At 32.2% G+C, this 16,470-nt stretch overlaps 2 protein-coding genes across 2 annotated transcripts in view; both read right to left on the bottom strand.

Annotated features, from left to right (window-relative positions):
* Positions 1–16,470, bottom strand: part of nrxn1b (neurexin 1b) — a 799,620-nt gene that overhangs the window by 347,532 nt on the left and 435,618 nt on the right. The window lies entirely within an intron of this gene.
* Positions 751–16,105, bottom strand: perp (p53 apoptosis effector related to pmp22). Its single transcript, NM_001256207.1, has 3 exons — positions 15,795–16,105; positions 8,214–8,354; positions 751–3,624 (listed from the first exon to the last, which is right to left on the bottom strand). Exons 1-3 carry the CDS (start codon positions 15,997–15,999, stop codon positions 3,413–3,415), a joined length of 558 nt encoding a protein of 185 aa, NP_001243136.1. The 5' UTR covers positions 16,000–16,105; the 3' UTR covers positions 751–3,412.

Below are 16,470 nucleotides of genomic sequence, written 5' to 3'. Positions count from 1 at the left end.
GCTTTAACTTATTTTAAATGTTTCCCAGAGATGGGTTGCAGCTGGAAGGGCATCCGCTGCATAAAACGTGCTGGATAAGTTGGCGGTTCATTCCGCTGTGGAGACCCCAGATTAATAAAGAGACTACGCCGAAAAGAAAATGAATGAATGAACTTATTTTAATAATTTTAAAATGTATTTATTTTTGTTATACACATTTTAACTTGACATGTTAAGTCATTTTAATTTATCAGAACTAATTGAATTAATTTTGATTCAACCTAAAATTATCAACATATTACTGTGTATAGAACGCCAACGGGGTTGACACGTTGGCTCAGTGGTTAGCACTGTGGCCTCACAGCAAGAAGGTTGCTGGTTCGCTTCCCGACTGGGTCAGTTGGTGTTTCTGTGTGGAGTTTGCATGTTCTCCCCGTGTTGGCGTGGGTTTCCTCCGCAGTCCAAACACATGCGCTATAGGGGAATTGATTCACTAAATTGGCTGTAGTGTGTGAATGAGTTTGTATGGATGTTTCCCAGTACTGGGTTGCAGCTGTAAGGGCATCCACTGTGTAAAACATATGCTGGAATAGATGGTGGTTCATTCCGCTGTGGCAGTCCCTGATGAATAAAGGCACTATAATTAATAAATTAATGAATAAATAAACTTGACTTGATTAAACTTCAAAATATTGAATGTTTTACAGCGTATTGAAGGCCATAGTACCTTTAAAATCTAGATGGAAAAGAAATATTACAATAAAACACTAATTTTCATTGCAAAACTCCCTTTTATTAAAGAATGGTTTACAATTCAGATCACAGAGAACCACAAAACAGTGAAAACTCTAGAAAAAAGCTTCAAAAACCTACAAAGTTTACAGCTAAAATAGACTTCTTTAAATTGGTATTAAATTGTTTTACATTTATTTGTCTAAGAAAAGCGTACTGTCAGGATGACAGTCATTTATTTAGTGTTTTTAAGCACCTCAAGGTTAAAACTCCTTATTTACTGACAAAAAACTCAAATATACACATTCTGCTCCAACAGTGAGATAACTTTAGGGAAATGTGCAATAAATCTGCATGTCTAAACAACAACAATGACGTCCAGCACATGGAATGATGCATCAATTAATATAAAGCACAGTTACATCGTCAAAAATCTCAATGTTAATATGAAGAGAAGTTCAAGAAAATATACAAACAACAAAACTCTCAGTCGCACTTCACACAGCAGGTTACAGCGTCAATTCATGCATCCAGAAACTACATAATAATGCGATTACTGTACTTCCTAAATTAATTTTTACAAGTCATATGCCACAAACAGCTAAAGAAAATACATAACACACACAGAAATCTTGATATATGGTAATATATGCTAATTACATATATGACGTACAAGTATATATGCAACATATATTTTAAAATAATACAAAAATGACTTTTTTAAAAATAATTTTATTATTTATATAAACCATTTAAACCATTTGAATTGTAAATATATATTATAAATAATATGCATGTATATGTTAGCCATAATGTGTGTTCATATATGACTATACATGTTTTATATATGAAATTAATATATAAAATTTGAATATGAGATATAATCAATTTGCATATATTAACACGTATCATATTTCAATATGGAAGAGATGAATGTACACCTGTTAAAGGGACAGTTCACGCAAAAATGTTCCATCGTTTACTCCAAAATGCACTCAGTGACTTCAATAGTATTTTTGTCCTACTATTTATGTCAGTGGCTGCTTTTCTCCACCATTTTTCTAAATATCTTCTTTTGTGTTCAACAGAAGAAAGAGACTCACATGAGGGAGAATAAATGTTGAATGTAGTTTCACTTTGGGTGTGCTATCCCTTTAAATGACACACTTTGCGAATAAATGAAATAAAAACAGACTAAAATGAACCTCAATTGCCCCAAAAGTGAGACAAAATGCCATTTGTGTTGCATATCACACATGTAATGTGCATATATTTCCACCTATCAGAATTAACTATGGGAGAGATGCATGTATACCTGTTAGAGGGACAGTTCACGCCAAAAATCTCACCTACAAATGCACCCACTGACTTCCATGTGTTACTATAAAAGTCAATGGCTGCTTTTCTCCCCCATTTTTCTAAATATCTTCCTTTGCATTCAAAAGACGAAAGACATTCACATGAGGGAGAATAAATGATGAATTTAGTTTTATTTTTGGGTGCGCTATCTCTTTAAATGACACACTCTGTGAATGAATATTAATAAAAAAATAATAAAAAACTGACAGAAAATGAAGCATAATTGCCCCAAATGTGAGTCAAAAGGACCCATGTACTTGTATGTCAAAGATGTAATGTGCATATATTTCCACCTATCAGATTTCTCTATGGGAGAGATGAATGTATACCTGTTAAAGGGACAGTTCACCCCAAAAATCTCACCTAAAATGCACCCATTGACTCCCATGGTACCTTTTTGTCCTACTATAGAAGTCAATGGTTGCTTTTCTCCACCATTTTTCTAAATATCTTCTTTTGTGTTCAACAGAAAAAAGACACTCACATGAGGGAGAATAAATGATGAATTTAGTTTCATTTTGGGTGCGATATCCCTTTAAATGACACACTTTGCGAATGAATAAAAATAAACACTGACTAAAATGAACCATAATTGCCCCAAAAGTGAGTCAAATTGGCCCGTTTTCTTGCATATTATACATGTAATCTGCATATTTTTCCACCTTTCAGATTTCTCAATGGGAGAGAGGCATGTATACCTGTTAAAGGGACAGTTCACCCTAAAATGTTACCTCAGAAATGCACCCATTGACTTCAACAGTAACATTTTTTTGTCCTATTATAATAGCCAATGGTTGCTTTTCTCCACATTTTTTCTAAATATCTTCCTTTGCATTCAACAGAGGAAAGAAACTCATGAAAACACATGAGGGAGAATAAATAGTGAATTTAGTTTCACTTTTGGGTGCGCTATCCCTTTAAATGTCCAGTTTACGTGCATGAACAAATAATAAAAAGGATTAAAACGGATTAAAATTAAGCATTATTGCGCCAAAAGTGAGTCAAAAAGGCCTATTTTCTTGTATATTATAGAAGTTATTTGCATATATTTCCACATATCAGAATTAACTATGGGAGAGATGCATGTATACCTGTTAAAGGGACAGTTCACCCAAAGATTTGGGGTGTGCAATCCCTTTAAATGAAAAAAAAACATGAAAAACAATAAAATGACTTAAAATGAAGCATAACTGCAGCAAAAGTGAGTCAAAAAGGCCATTTTCTCAGCACAGACGCCGTTTTGTGTGTGTTTTTAGTTAATGCTGGTGCTCTCTCAGTGTTCCTCATGCTGGAGTGGTGTGTGAGACTGTCCTTTCTCAGGTGTGTTGTGTGTGTTTTTCTCTTAGCCAGACTGGTAGATGTATTTGGTCTTTTCAAGGCCGGTGATCTCGCTCTCGTAGCGGGGCAGGCAGCAGAAGAGGATCGCGCAGCCCAGCGTCAGGATTGTGGCGCCCCAGCCGAAACCGTAAGCCCACGTGTAGTCGTAATAACCCTCGTAGATCTGCTCGTTAAACTTGACCGGGTAGATGATCAGAGCGATGATCTGCACGATTACTGCGGACACACACACACACAACACACTCACTTAGTTAAACTGCAGCTGGACACAATCATGAGAAGAAAGGGTCAATGGAAAGTCAAAAAGCAAGATTTAACATTCTTAAAGGGACAGATCACAAAAACGTTGTAATTTACTCATGCTTAAAGTTACAGTTCAGCAAAAAATTGTAATTTAATCATTCTTAAAGGGACAGTTCACCCTAAAATTGTAATTTAATCATCCTTAAAGAAGAAGTTCACCCTAAAATTGTAATTTAGTCTTTCTTAAAGGGACAGTTCACCCTAAAATTGTAATTTAATCATCCTTAAAGAAGAAGTTCACCCTAAAATTGTAATTTAGTCTTTCTTAAAGGGACAGTTCACCCTAAAATTATAATTTAATCATTCTTAAAGGGACAGTTCACCCTAAAATTGTAATTTAGTCTTTCTTAAAGGGACAGTTCACCCTAAAATTATAATTTAATCATTCTTAAAGGGACAGTTCACCCTAAAATTGTAATTTAGTCATTCTTAAAGGGACAGTTCACCCTAAAATTGTAATTTAGTCATTCTTAAAGGGACAGTTCACCCTAAAATTGTAATTTAGTCATTCTTAAAGGGACAGTTCACCCTAAAATTGTAATTTAGTCTTTCTTAAAGGGACAGTTCACCCTAAAATTGTAATTTAGTCATTCTTAAAGGGACAGTTCACCCTAAAATTGTAATTTAATCATCCTTAAAGAAGAAGTTCACCCTAAAATTGTAATTTAGTCTTTCTTAAAGCGACAGTTCACCCTAAAATTGTAATTTAGTCATTCTTAAAGGGACAGTTCACCCTAAAATTGTAATTTAGTCTTTCTTAAAGGGACAGTTCACCCTAAAATTGTAATTTAGTCTTTCTTAAAGGGACAGTTCACCCTAAAATTGTAATTTAGTCTTTCTTAAAGGGACAGTTCACCCTAAAATTGTAATTTAGTCATTCTTAAAGGGACAGTTCACCCTAAAATTGTAATTTAGTCATTCTTAAAGGGACAGTTCACCCTAAAATTGTAATTTAGTCATTCTTAAAGGGACAGTTCACCCTAAAATTGTAATTTAGTCATTCTTAAAGGGACAGTTCACCCTAAAATTGTAATTTAATCATTCTTAAAGGGACAGTTCACCCTAAAATTGTAATTTAGTCATTCTTAAAGAAGAAGTTCACGCTAAAATTGTAATTTAGTCATTCTTAAAGGGACAGTTCACCCTAAAAGAGTAACTTACTCAACCTTAATGAAACAGTGCATGCTAAAGCTGTAATTTAGTCATCCTTAAATAGACAGTTTGCTCATAAATTGTAATTTATTCATTCTTAAAGTAACAGTTAACACTAAAACTGTAATTTAGTCATCCTTAAAGGGACAGTTCACCCTAAAATTGTAATTTAAGCTTTCTTAAAGCGACAGTTCACCCTAAAATTTGGATTTACTCGTCCTTAAAGGGGAAGTTCACCCTAAAATTGTAATTTAGTCTTTCTTAAAGAGACAGTTCACCCTACAATTGCAACTTACTTAACCTTAAGGCCTTACTTTACTTACTTAACCTTAAAGAGACATTACATGCTAAAATTGTAATTAATTCATCCTTAAAGCATCAGTTCACCCTAAATGGTAATTTATTCATCCTTAAAGTAAGTTAACACTAAAACTGTAAATTAGTCATCCCTAAAAGGACAGTTCACCCTAAAAGTGTAATTTAGTCTTTCTTAAAGCGACAGTTCACCCTAAAATTGTAATTTAGTCTTTCTTAAAGCGACAGTTCATCCTAAAATTGTGATTTACTCGTCCTTAAAGGGGAAGTTCACCCTAAATGGTAATTTATTCATCCTTGAAGTAACAGTTAACACTAAAACTGTAAATTAGTCATCCTTAAAAGGACAGTTCACCCTTAAATTGTAATTTAGTCTTTCTTAAAGCGACAGTTCACCCTAAAATTGTAATTTAGTCATTCTTAAAGTAACAGTTAACACTAAAACTGTAATTTAGTCATCCTTAAAGGGACAGTTCACCCTAAAATTGTGATCTACTTGTCCTTAAAGGGGAAGTTCACCCTTAAATTGTAATTTAGTCTTAAAGAGACAGAAGACAGAAACAAACGAAAAAACGAAGTGTTGGATTATTGTGAGTTTTTTTCTATTGAGAGTTAGCGTGACAGATCTGCACACACAGACAGCAGTGAGAGAGTGAAGGGTGTGGACAACAAAACACACACAGCACATTACATGCATCAGAGACGACTAGATTGATAGAACAAAACATTCATATTAGAATAATAATAATAATAACAATAATAATAATATACTTATTCAACTCCACATTCAGTTTTTCCAAGTCAAACTCAGTTTCAACACTGAAGAGGAGAGGTTATGATTCACAGCAGACCTCTTGTGAAGGACTAAATGTGTGGTTTATAATCGTGTGACTCTCGATCTCTCAGAAAAAGAGCAAACACCAGTAAAATCTGCTTCAGTGTCAAGTGTAAATCTGTAAACTCTCATCACGCCTTCGGGAGATTTCTCCTGTCTCAACATGTTCTTAAATACTTTAATGATGACACAGAGCTGAGCAAGCCTTATTCCACTGAATGGAAAATTAATTCTGATCATCCTCGTGATATATCCATGTTCTCACAATTATGAGATTAAAAAAAAATCTGAATAGTGAAACGGGTTGTTTAAAAACATTTAAAATATATTCAACGTGGAAACACAAAAGAAACTTTAAAAACAAAGCATGATGAAGCGAAACAGAACTCAAAACTGCAGGATATTCTGAGAAAAAACTAGTAAAAAAGAGTAACAATAAGAAAGATAAAAAAGAAAGAAAAAGAAAAAATGAGAGTAATAAAAAAAGCAAAAGAAACAATAGTAAAAAATACAAAAAGTAAGAAAAAGAAAGAAAGAAAGAAACTGAAATAAGTTTCTGTAGCAAAGTATTTTAAATAAATACAAACAAAACTAACTAAAATGATTATATAAAACACACTTTCAATAAAAGTTGTACATCTTTTCTGTAATTGTTATTCTGCGCTTTAAAAATAAAATAATAAACTCAAAGCGGCGAGATCGAGACTTGAGTTAACAAGTCGCTAAACTGCAGGATACTCAAAACAATGAGCAAAATAACACTTGCAGGACGAACTCGACTGCGGGACAAGAGGAGATAACAGTTTTACATTTACGTCAAGATTATAACAGCAAATGATCAATTCTGGGGTTAATTTACGAGTCCACATCTCACAGTTACATTAAAAACAATGAGCCGCACGGACGTTTATATGTTTTGTTCATCAAACCGCCCGGCCCAACATCCACATATTCTTCACACAGCATTCATCACAGACAAAGTGGAGGAAATGATCCTGCCGTGAACTTCCTCAGACAGAGAGTGCAGCACACATGCGCTGAACCACACCACGAAACCACAGCTCACGTTTACTGCTGGCTTATTTTAATATCTCTATTATCTGAGCTTTTGACCTGTCATTGTCATTCTGTTGCACTGTGGAAGCTTCGGACACAAATTCGACAAATTCCTTGTAAGTGTGAACATAAAGCTCTGATTCTGATTCTACATTCTGATTTGTATTGAGTATATCGATACGACCGATATATCAGCCGATATTCATCATTTTCAAAATATCGGCATTGATCCTAGGCAGGACTTTTATTTTGACAACACTAAGTGTTTGTTTACCACATTTATTTTTAAATGCATTTTCAAAAGATTTAGCCTTTGATTCTATTCGATAAAATTTATTAAAATAAATAACACAAAATATCGGTTAAATATGAAATTATCGGTTCCATATCAGTCGACCACTACATTGAGTTATTGGAAATTAACATATGACTCTATTTTTGGGCTAATTTGTAGCCTTTGATATCTAATAGACATCCTTGGACTTGCTCTTCAGTGTTTGAGCTTTCAGCAGTGACACTGACATTACACTGAACTGAACTCTGAAAACTGGACTGAAGCCGTTTTGATTTAGTAGATCTTCATCTATGCTAAGCTGCTTTGACACAATCTACATTGTAAATGTTCATAGAAATTAATAGGGATGTTCTGATACGATTGTTTCCTTCCTGATACCGACTCCGATACCTGAGCTCAGAGTATCGGCCGATACCGAGTACTAAACCGATACCAAGTCCGTGTCAGTAGAAACATTTGCGTATACTACTGCTTGCCATGTATAGATTGACATCATTAATTTACAGTGTGCTTCAGACTTATCCATTAATAAAACCTTCACAAACACACAGAGTGAACGAGAGTCTTTTTATTACTGACGTTTTTATTATCAGACATTTAACAGTACTTTGATTTATTGTACTTTACTGAAACAAGCTCAGCCACAAATCAAAGTTTAAGCAAAGCTAGCGGGCTTATTTCTCATTTAAAAAGATGCTATCAAATAAGTTCATGGTTTCAAATACTCGCCGATACCGATGCCAAAACTTCTGCAGTATCGGCAAATATTTAAGATGCTAGTATCAGTATCGGTACAACCCTAGAAATGAAGATGAATTGAATTGAATAGACAAAGAGCTGATGTCTTACCAGCCAGGATGAGGAGTAGTCCGATGAAGGGCAGCAGAGAGACGTTGACGGTAGAGCACAGTGCCACTAATGAGATGATGAAGGCGAAGATGAGGATGATGAGGCCGATGATCATCAGAGCAGCTACAGCCTGAGCCCAAGCTGGAGGAACACAAGAGGAAGACTATTAGTCACATGATGCTCGCTTTCATAGCATCTCACTAACACACTGAAAACAGTCCAAATCAAAGTCAAATAATCTTGTTTAATCTTGTTGAAATGTTGATATTTGGACCAGAAACAAGAGCAAGAAAAATGTATAAATAATTACATACAACTAATCTATGTTACACTGCCAAACAAAATGTTTTAAACTCTCTTGAAATGCACAGTCATAGGCCCTAAAAACACATACAAAAAACAGACGTCCTCTATTATGGTTAAACTATGGTTAGACTCAACAGTGGATATCTTGCGATGTGGCTATGGTTTGATTTGGCCCACAGCCACCCCATCTGAGAAGAGAGTGAGAATTGGGGCTAATGCTAACGTGACCTTTTTTGTTGGTTTGTTTTATTTCTGAGCTAAAAAAAAAAGCAAACTAAAATTAAATCTTTCAATAAAAAATTAAACACCGGAATTAAATCTTTAAATTTAATGTTGAAAATCAATCAGATATGTTTAATGTAAATACTCAAATGATTATTTTTTTATTGAATGTTGTAATGTGCTCTTGGTCTTAAATGTGAGTCTGTTCTGTGCTTTCATTTTATTTAGCAATGAAAACACTTTGAAATAAATATAAAACATGCGGGATTCCCTTCCTTTTCATTACAGGCGCCGTCGCCCCTCCAATGCAGTCCTCAAAACGGTCAGTTCATGTAGCGGTGCGTGACTGTCAGACGCTCTCCACAGTGATAAACAGACACGGTTTCCCGAACAGATTCTTTACTCGCGATTTGAAGCAGAGAGAAAGTCGACACGCTGTGTTTTGGGTGCGTGTTTGAACAGACTTATACACACAATAATAATAATAATAATGATAATAATAATAATAATGATAATGATAATGATAATGATAATAAAATAATAATAATGATAATAATATAATAATAATAATAATATGATAATAATAATAATAATATTCATAATAATAATAATAATAATAATAATAATAATAATAATAATATGATAATAATAATAATAATAATAATAACAATAATATGATAGTAAAAATAATAATAATAAAAATAACAATAATATGATAATAATAATATGATAATAATATTCATAATAATAATAATAATAATAATAATCATAATAACAATATGATAATGACAATAATAATAATAATAATAATAATAATAATAATAATAAAATAATCATCATCATCATCATCGTCATCATCATCATAATAATAATATATTTTTACTGAACTATATGTGTCCTAATAGTGTTGTCTGTCAACAACATCTCAAAAAACGTGTTTTAGGGTTTTGTGACGCTTTACATCAAGAGGCATTATCCTGACAAGCAAAATATTGGCTTTTTTTCAAAGTAATAAGTCAAAATGAAGTGAGTTTTTCATTAAAACTAGCAAAATAATCTTCCAATGTGGTAAGGAAAATAATCTAGTGTTGGCTTTGACGTTAGATTGTCTTGCTTACACTATTGGCAGATTATTTTGCATGTTTTAATGAAAAACTCACTTCATTTCAACTCATTATTTCTAAAAACAAGACAATTAAATGTGTCAAGACTTAGTCTCATTGACTTCCATTCATTTTTATAGTAATTACCAAACTCTCTCTGTTCTGTTATACATGATTGTTCTATTATGTCGAATATCGACTTTTTTTTACGGCTGGTAGGAAAAAAAACGTTAAACAAGTGAAAACTAAATCTCACCACTTTCCCTTTATTGGCATGACACACTTTAAGAAAGCAGAAGTAAATCAGTTTATAATCTGTTGGACTACACATTTACAGCTTTCCATCAATGTTTAACCAGTTTCTCTCAGTCATCAATGAGTTTCAGTGTAGATTCGAGGACTTGTAAAGGCAGCGACTGGTTTCTAACACTGGATGGAGGAATGTGTGTGTGTTTCGTCTGCGTACACAGTCACACCCAGAGAGAGCTGTCTGAGGAAGGGTGTGGTGCATGAAGCTTCTGAACAAATAAGATTGATGTCTCCAGTGTTATTGGTTCTGACTTCATCATATATCTAGTCAATTCGTCACTCAGACATTAGTAATCTTTGGCATTCAAGAGCAAAACTGCCTACCATCAACTCTGTGGTCATCAAGTCTGCGTAATTAAGACTGTAAAAGGATTAGTTGACTTAAGAAAGTGAGAAAGTCATTGTTGCTTGAAAGTGTTAAGTTGACGTAACTTAATTTGTATAATTATGTGCATACTTTATAATTACTTAAAAAAACACCTTGAAACTTAAAACCTGATCATCTAAGTGGCTAATAGTTTAAAGGCAACAGGTTTACTCACTTTAAGCAAAGTCAACTAATCACTTCAAAAGCAGCAAGTTTACTTTTTTAAGTAAATTCGACAGATAGCTTTAAAAACCAACAGGTTTCCTCACTTTTTAAAGTACCCATTCTAAACTCTTAAATGGTCACAATTTATCTATTTATTTTCTTTAAAACTTGTATGCACTTTGGTGATTTACACTGTAGATCTGCCTGATGATAACATATTTAGTGTGTATATCATTTTTGGTATATTATATTATATTATATTATATTATATTATATTATATTATATTATATTATATTATATTATATTATATTATATTATATTTTATATTATATTTTATTTATTTTATTTTATTTTTTATATTATATTATATTATATTTTATATTTTATTTTATTTTATTATATTTAATTATTTATTTTTTATGTATTTATTGTTTAGGGTTATTTTTATTGAAACTGCAGAGCTTATGCTACAAAATTTTATTTTGTGTACACCTACATGTAAATGACAATAAATATAATGTCAACAACTCATCGTCAACTTCTTTTAAATAACTAAATGCTTTAAAAGCAACAATTTTACTCATTTTTTTAACTTATCAAACCGCATTTAATCTAATAATAATTTTTTGTAATCTTTTTCGGGGTTTTCACCTTTATTGGATAGGACAGCAGAGAGTATTGACAGAAAAGTTTGAGGAGCATGAGTGCATGTGTCGACACACATTCCACTGCACCACTGGCACCAACCGTTTAGTTTTTTAAGCAATTTAACTAATCTAATCACTTTAAAAGAAACAGCTTTACTCACTTTTATTTGGTTTTTTAAGGGGTTTTTCATCTTTTATTGCACTAGGATAGTGGAGGACAGACATATAAGAGCAGAGAGAGGGGAAGGATCGGCATAGAACATCTAGCCAGGAATCGAACTGAGGTCGCCGTGAGCACCATGCTGCTATATGTTGGCACACATAACCAGCGCTTACTAAACTGTTTAAAAAAAAACAAGTTGACAACTTAAAATTGTAAGGCAACTTGCTGCAGAGCTTTTTTGACTGAACTCATTTTAAATCGAGTCAAGTGTAGTACGTGGTTGAAAGTTGATTTTTAGTTGACTCAACTTTTTTGACAATATTCACTTTTTTTAAGTAAACTCAACTAATCGCTTTAAACGCAACAAGTTTACTTACTAATCACTTTAAAAGCACCAGTGTTTCTTCTTTTATTGGGATAGGATTGTGGAGGACAGACAGGAAAGCATTGGGAGCAGAGAGAGGCGGAGGATCGGCATAGGACCTCAAGCCAGGAATCAAACTCGAGTCTCCTCAAGCAACATGCTTTAAGTCGGCTCACTTAATCACTAGGTTATGGGCACTCACTACACTGTTGACAAGATTTTTTTATCCAAACTCATTTTTTTAAAGTAAATTAACTCATTAAATCGCATTAAAAACAACAGGTTTACACACTTTTTAGGTAAAGTCAAGTAATAACTTTAAAAGCAACAGATTTACTCACTATTTATATATATATTCAACTAATCGCCATAAAAACGACAGGTTAACTCACTTTTTAAAGTCGCTAATGACTTTAAAAGAAACAGTTTTATTCACTTTTTAAAGTAAATTCAACTAATGGAATCACTTTAAAAGCAACAGGTTTACTCACTTTTAAAGTAAAGTCAACTAATCACGTACTACAGTGTACACATATATTTCATAATACTAACCTTAATATAAAGCAAAATTAATAATTCTACAAACAGCGGAGTAGTGCATCACAGCACATGTAAAATAAGCTCTGTGATCTATGATTAATTTATAAGCACAATTGTACAAATGAGAACTAGAGTTTATGCATAAAATACTCTGTTAAACTGTAATGTAAATATCTTGTTTTCTATCAACCGACAGGCCTTAAACATTCACCTATAGCAAACTAGAGAAAAAACAGATAATGCATGAGATAAAGTCAAAGATGGCAGGTTTTGCCTGGAGCTTAAAGTGTTTTCAAAGCTGTCAACAGTCGCATCTATAATTTATTTAACAGGTTCAACTGGTTATAAGTGGCTGTGTTTGCACACCGAGCTATTTCCACTTTCCCCACACTATAACGATCATACAGAAGTTACTACAATCTCTTTCTGCTCTGATACTAGAGTAGAAATTAAACATAAAGATACATTAAAAACATAAATGACTTCCCGACTAGTCGATGTTTAGTTTATTAGTGGAGTATTTACAATGTAAGCAGCTTAGGGAGCCAAACAGCACACATAATAGCGTAGTCTATAGATATGGTCAGTGTGATTACGTTATTTTCCGCAGTTCTGTGAACTGTTATAATGCATTAGCAAACAATTTATTAACAATAGTACAAATCGTAAAAACAAATTCAAGTTAGTTCACAGTTCATTAACTCATATTAACAAAATAAAGAGTTTTTGTGTTGTTAGTTCATGTTAGCCCAATAAAAAATACTATAGTAATTTAGAGTAAACACACTGCTTTCGAAGCATACTAGCGTGAGTTATACTGTCCATTATTTAAAACACTGTGTTATTGAATGCTACAGTATATTGTAATATTAGTGAACTCATGAATAAAGTGGTATACTTTAGTTTTTACTACAGTAAACTGTGGTGTATTGTAGTATGATGTAGCTGCAGTATAGGGTGATTTGTTATTACCACCACTGATGAATAATTCAGGTACTTTACTAAAGTATGGTTTAAAAACGCTATAGCATTTACTATAGTATTATTTTATGTAGAAACTAATAGGGTAAATTATTGACTAAACAAATCTTTGATATGTATGATGAATAAGAGGAGGCTTTCAAAATGCTCCTGACAATAAGCTAATAAAACTAACACATATTATGCAAATATATAATATTCAAATATAAATTTTTATACATGTCATTGTAGGATCAGTTCTCTGACATGATAAGAGCACTATATGTTTCTGTTTTTTGGCATTATTAGTTTTCAAGAATATTTAAAAATGTATATTGAAGATAAATACAGAAAAAACTCAAACTTTCCACCTGCTTTGTTTGTTTCTTTTATTATTTTTTGTGTAAACTTTTTTATTCAAACTTTTTCTTCTTGTCTTTAATTTTGGATCAAATATATATGAACACTACCGGTCTAAAGTTTTGGGTCAGTTTTTTTTTTATCATTGAGGCAGCATTTATTAAATGTAAATAATGCTAAATTGTTAAATATTTATGAACATTTTAAATAACTGATTTCTTATTGTATGTAGTTTCAAATGAAACTATTACTCCAGTCATTATTGCTTTTATTACTATTAACATTAATAATAATAATAATAATAATAATAATAATAATAATAATAATAATAATAATAATAAATATTAGAGTGATTTCTGAAGGATCATGTGACTGAAGACTGAAGTAATAAATTCATCATTAAAATCACTGGAATCAAAAATTAAGTTAAATAATAATCTACTTTTGAACAGTTATTTTTTAGTCAAATAACATTTCAAAATTTTACAATGTGTACTGTATTTTTGATTAAATAAATGCAGCCTTGGTGAGCAGGAGGAGCTTATTTCAAAACAATTTGACCCCAAACTTTTGACTGCAGTATATATATATATATATATATATATATATATATATATATATATATATATATATATATAACAACATTATTCGTTTTCAAGTATAATATATACTGGCAATAAATGCGAAAGACAATATAAAAACTTTTCACCTCTTTTGTTTGTTTGCTTCTTTGTTTTGTCTGAACTTTTTCCTTTTTTTTTTTTCCTTTTCTAGTCTTAATATGTATATTCTTCAATATATATATATATATATATATATATATATATATATATATATATATATATATATATATTTATATATATATATATATATATATATATATTTAATATATATATATATATATATATATATATATATATATATATATATATATATATATATATATATATATATATATATATATATTCTTTATATATGTATAAATTATTCTTCAAGGATCATATTTAAAAAAGGGTAAACACAAGAAGAAAAATATTTTACACCTGCTTTTCCAAATTCAAGCATTCCCCTAGTGTCTTTAACGCTGGATCAAATATGGGTCATATATGTCATATATATATATTGAAATATGTAAATATTAAATATGTCTATTTATCTTCAATGTATATTAAGTATATTGAAGATAAATGGACACTTTCCACATGTTTTTACTTGCTTTTGAACTTTTTAATTGGAACTTTTCCCTGTTGTCTTTAATGCTTGGATCAAAAATGAGTCACATAGACATATAACAAGTGTGATATTTTAAAAAATGTATATTGAATACTTTCCACTTGTATTTCATTGTCTGTCTTTTTTTAAATACTTTTTAATTGGATTTTTTTCCTGTTGTCTGTAATGCTGGATCCACCTGTAGCCTATTTTTCTTTTCATTTTCTTCTGGAATTCTTTATTTGAACTTTTTCCTATTTTAACGCTGGATCAAAGAGGGATTCACGTAAAACACACACACACACACACACACACACACACACACACACACACACACATATATATATATATATATAAATTACAGTACATTGAAGAATGCAAATATATTTTTAAAGTGCATTGAAGATAAATGGGATACAGAAGAATAAACACTTTCCACTTGTTTTTACTTTTTTAATTGGAACTTTTTTCCTGTTGTTTAACGCATGGCTCAAACAGGACTCACAAATAAAATATAAGAAATATAACAAGTATATTATCTTTTAAAATATATATTAAAGATATCTTTCACCTGTATTTCTTTTCTGTTCTCTTCTTTATTCGATTTTTTCCGTTGTCTTTAACTCTGGCTCATACATGGGTCATGTATGTTTTTCAAAAGTAGCCTAAGTTACATTGACTATAAATAGTATATAATAATCAATAGTAAATATTATATGAACACTTTTTCCACCTGTTTTTGCTTGCTTATGAAGTTTTGAACGTTTTAATTCGTACTTCTTCCTGTTGTCTCCCTGTACTCTGGCTCATACTAGTCTCTAAAGTCTGTGATCAGTCGGTGAACTCTGTACTTTTGACTTACAGAACTCCATGAGGGATTTGCAGTCCCACTGGTCGTTGCGGCCTCGGCACTGCTTCCACATGCTGGCGTAGTGTGTTTTAGCGTCCTGATCCTCCACCCAGCCGGACTGCGCCGCGATCGCGATAATGTCGAATATAATGGCGAACAGCAGCAGCATCGGCAAGATCCACCGACACCGCGTGTAGTCGATCCCACACCGGAACATTATGCTTCTGATAGAGTGTAAAGCGTGTGTTCTGGTCGAGTGTTAAGAAGTTCTGTGGATGTTTTCTGGTGTGTCTTTATCGGAAACTTTCGCTGAGCTCCACCCCGCGCTGAAACCTGATCTGGAGAAGCTCAACCTGTTTCAATGGAGACTCTCTCAGGGCTGGGCATAAAAGTCTATTGACACACACACACAGACACACACACACACACACACACATAAGAGAGCGAGAGAGAGCGAGATATACACACAGAGACACACTCAACTTTTTTACTAATTAGACGAATGCTAGCATTAGCTCTACGATAAACGATTTGGGTTTTTTATTAGACAGCAACTTAACTTTTGAAAACCATATAAAACATTAAATAATCAAGCTCCTGTTTATCTAAACAACCTTCTGTCTTGCTACAATCCAACCCGCTCTCAAGATCTCAAAACTAAGGGCTTCTGGTAGTACCGAGAATAGCA

Source organism: Danio rerio, chromosome 13 (assembly GCF_049306965.1).
Source record: "Danio rerio strain Tuebingen ecotype United States chromosome 13, GRCz12tu, whole genome shotgun sequence".
NCBI lineage: Eukaryota > Metazoa > Chordata > Actinopteri > Cypriniformes > Danionidae > Danio > Danio rerio.
This window is presented reverse-complemented; position numbering and strand designations above follow the sequence as displayed.

Coding starts and splice junctions, on each gene's coding strand:
- perp (NM_001256207.1), bottom strand. CDS start 15,999: ATGTTCCGGTGTGGGATCGACTACACGCGGTGTCGGTGGATCTTGCCG. Junction 8,355..15,794: donor CAAATCCCTCATGGAGTTCT/GTAAGTCAAAAG, acceptor GTGTTCCTCCAG/CTTGGGCTCAGGCTGTAGCT. Junction 3,625..8,213: donor ACTACTCCTCATCCTGGCTG/GTAAGACATCAG, acceptor GTGTGTCCGCAG/TAATCGTGCAGATCATCGCT.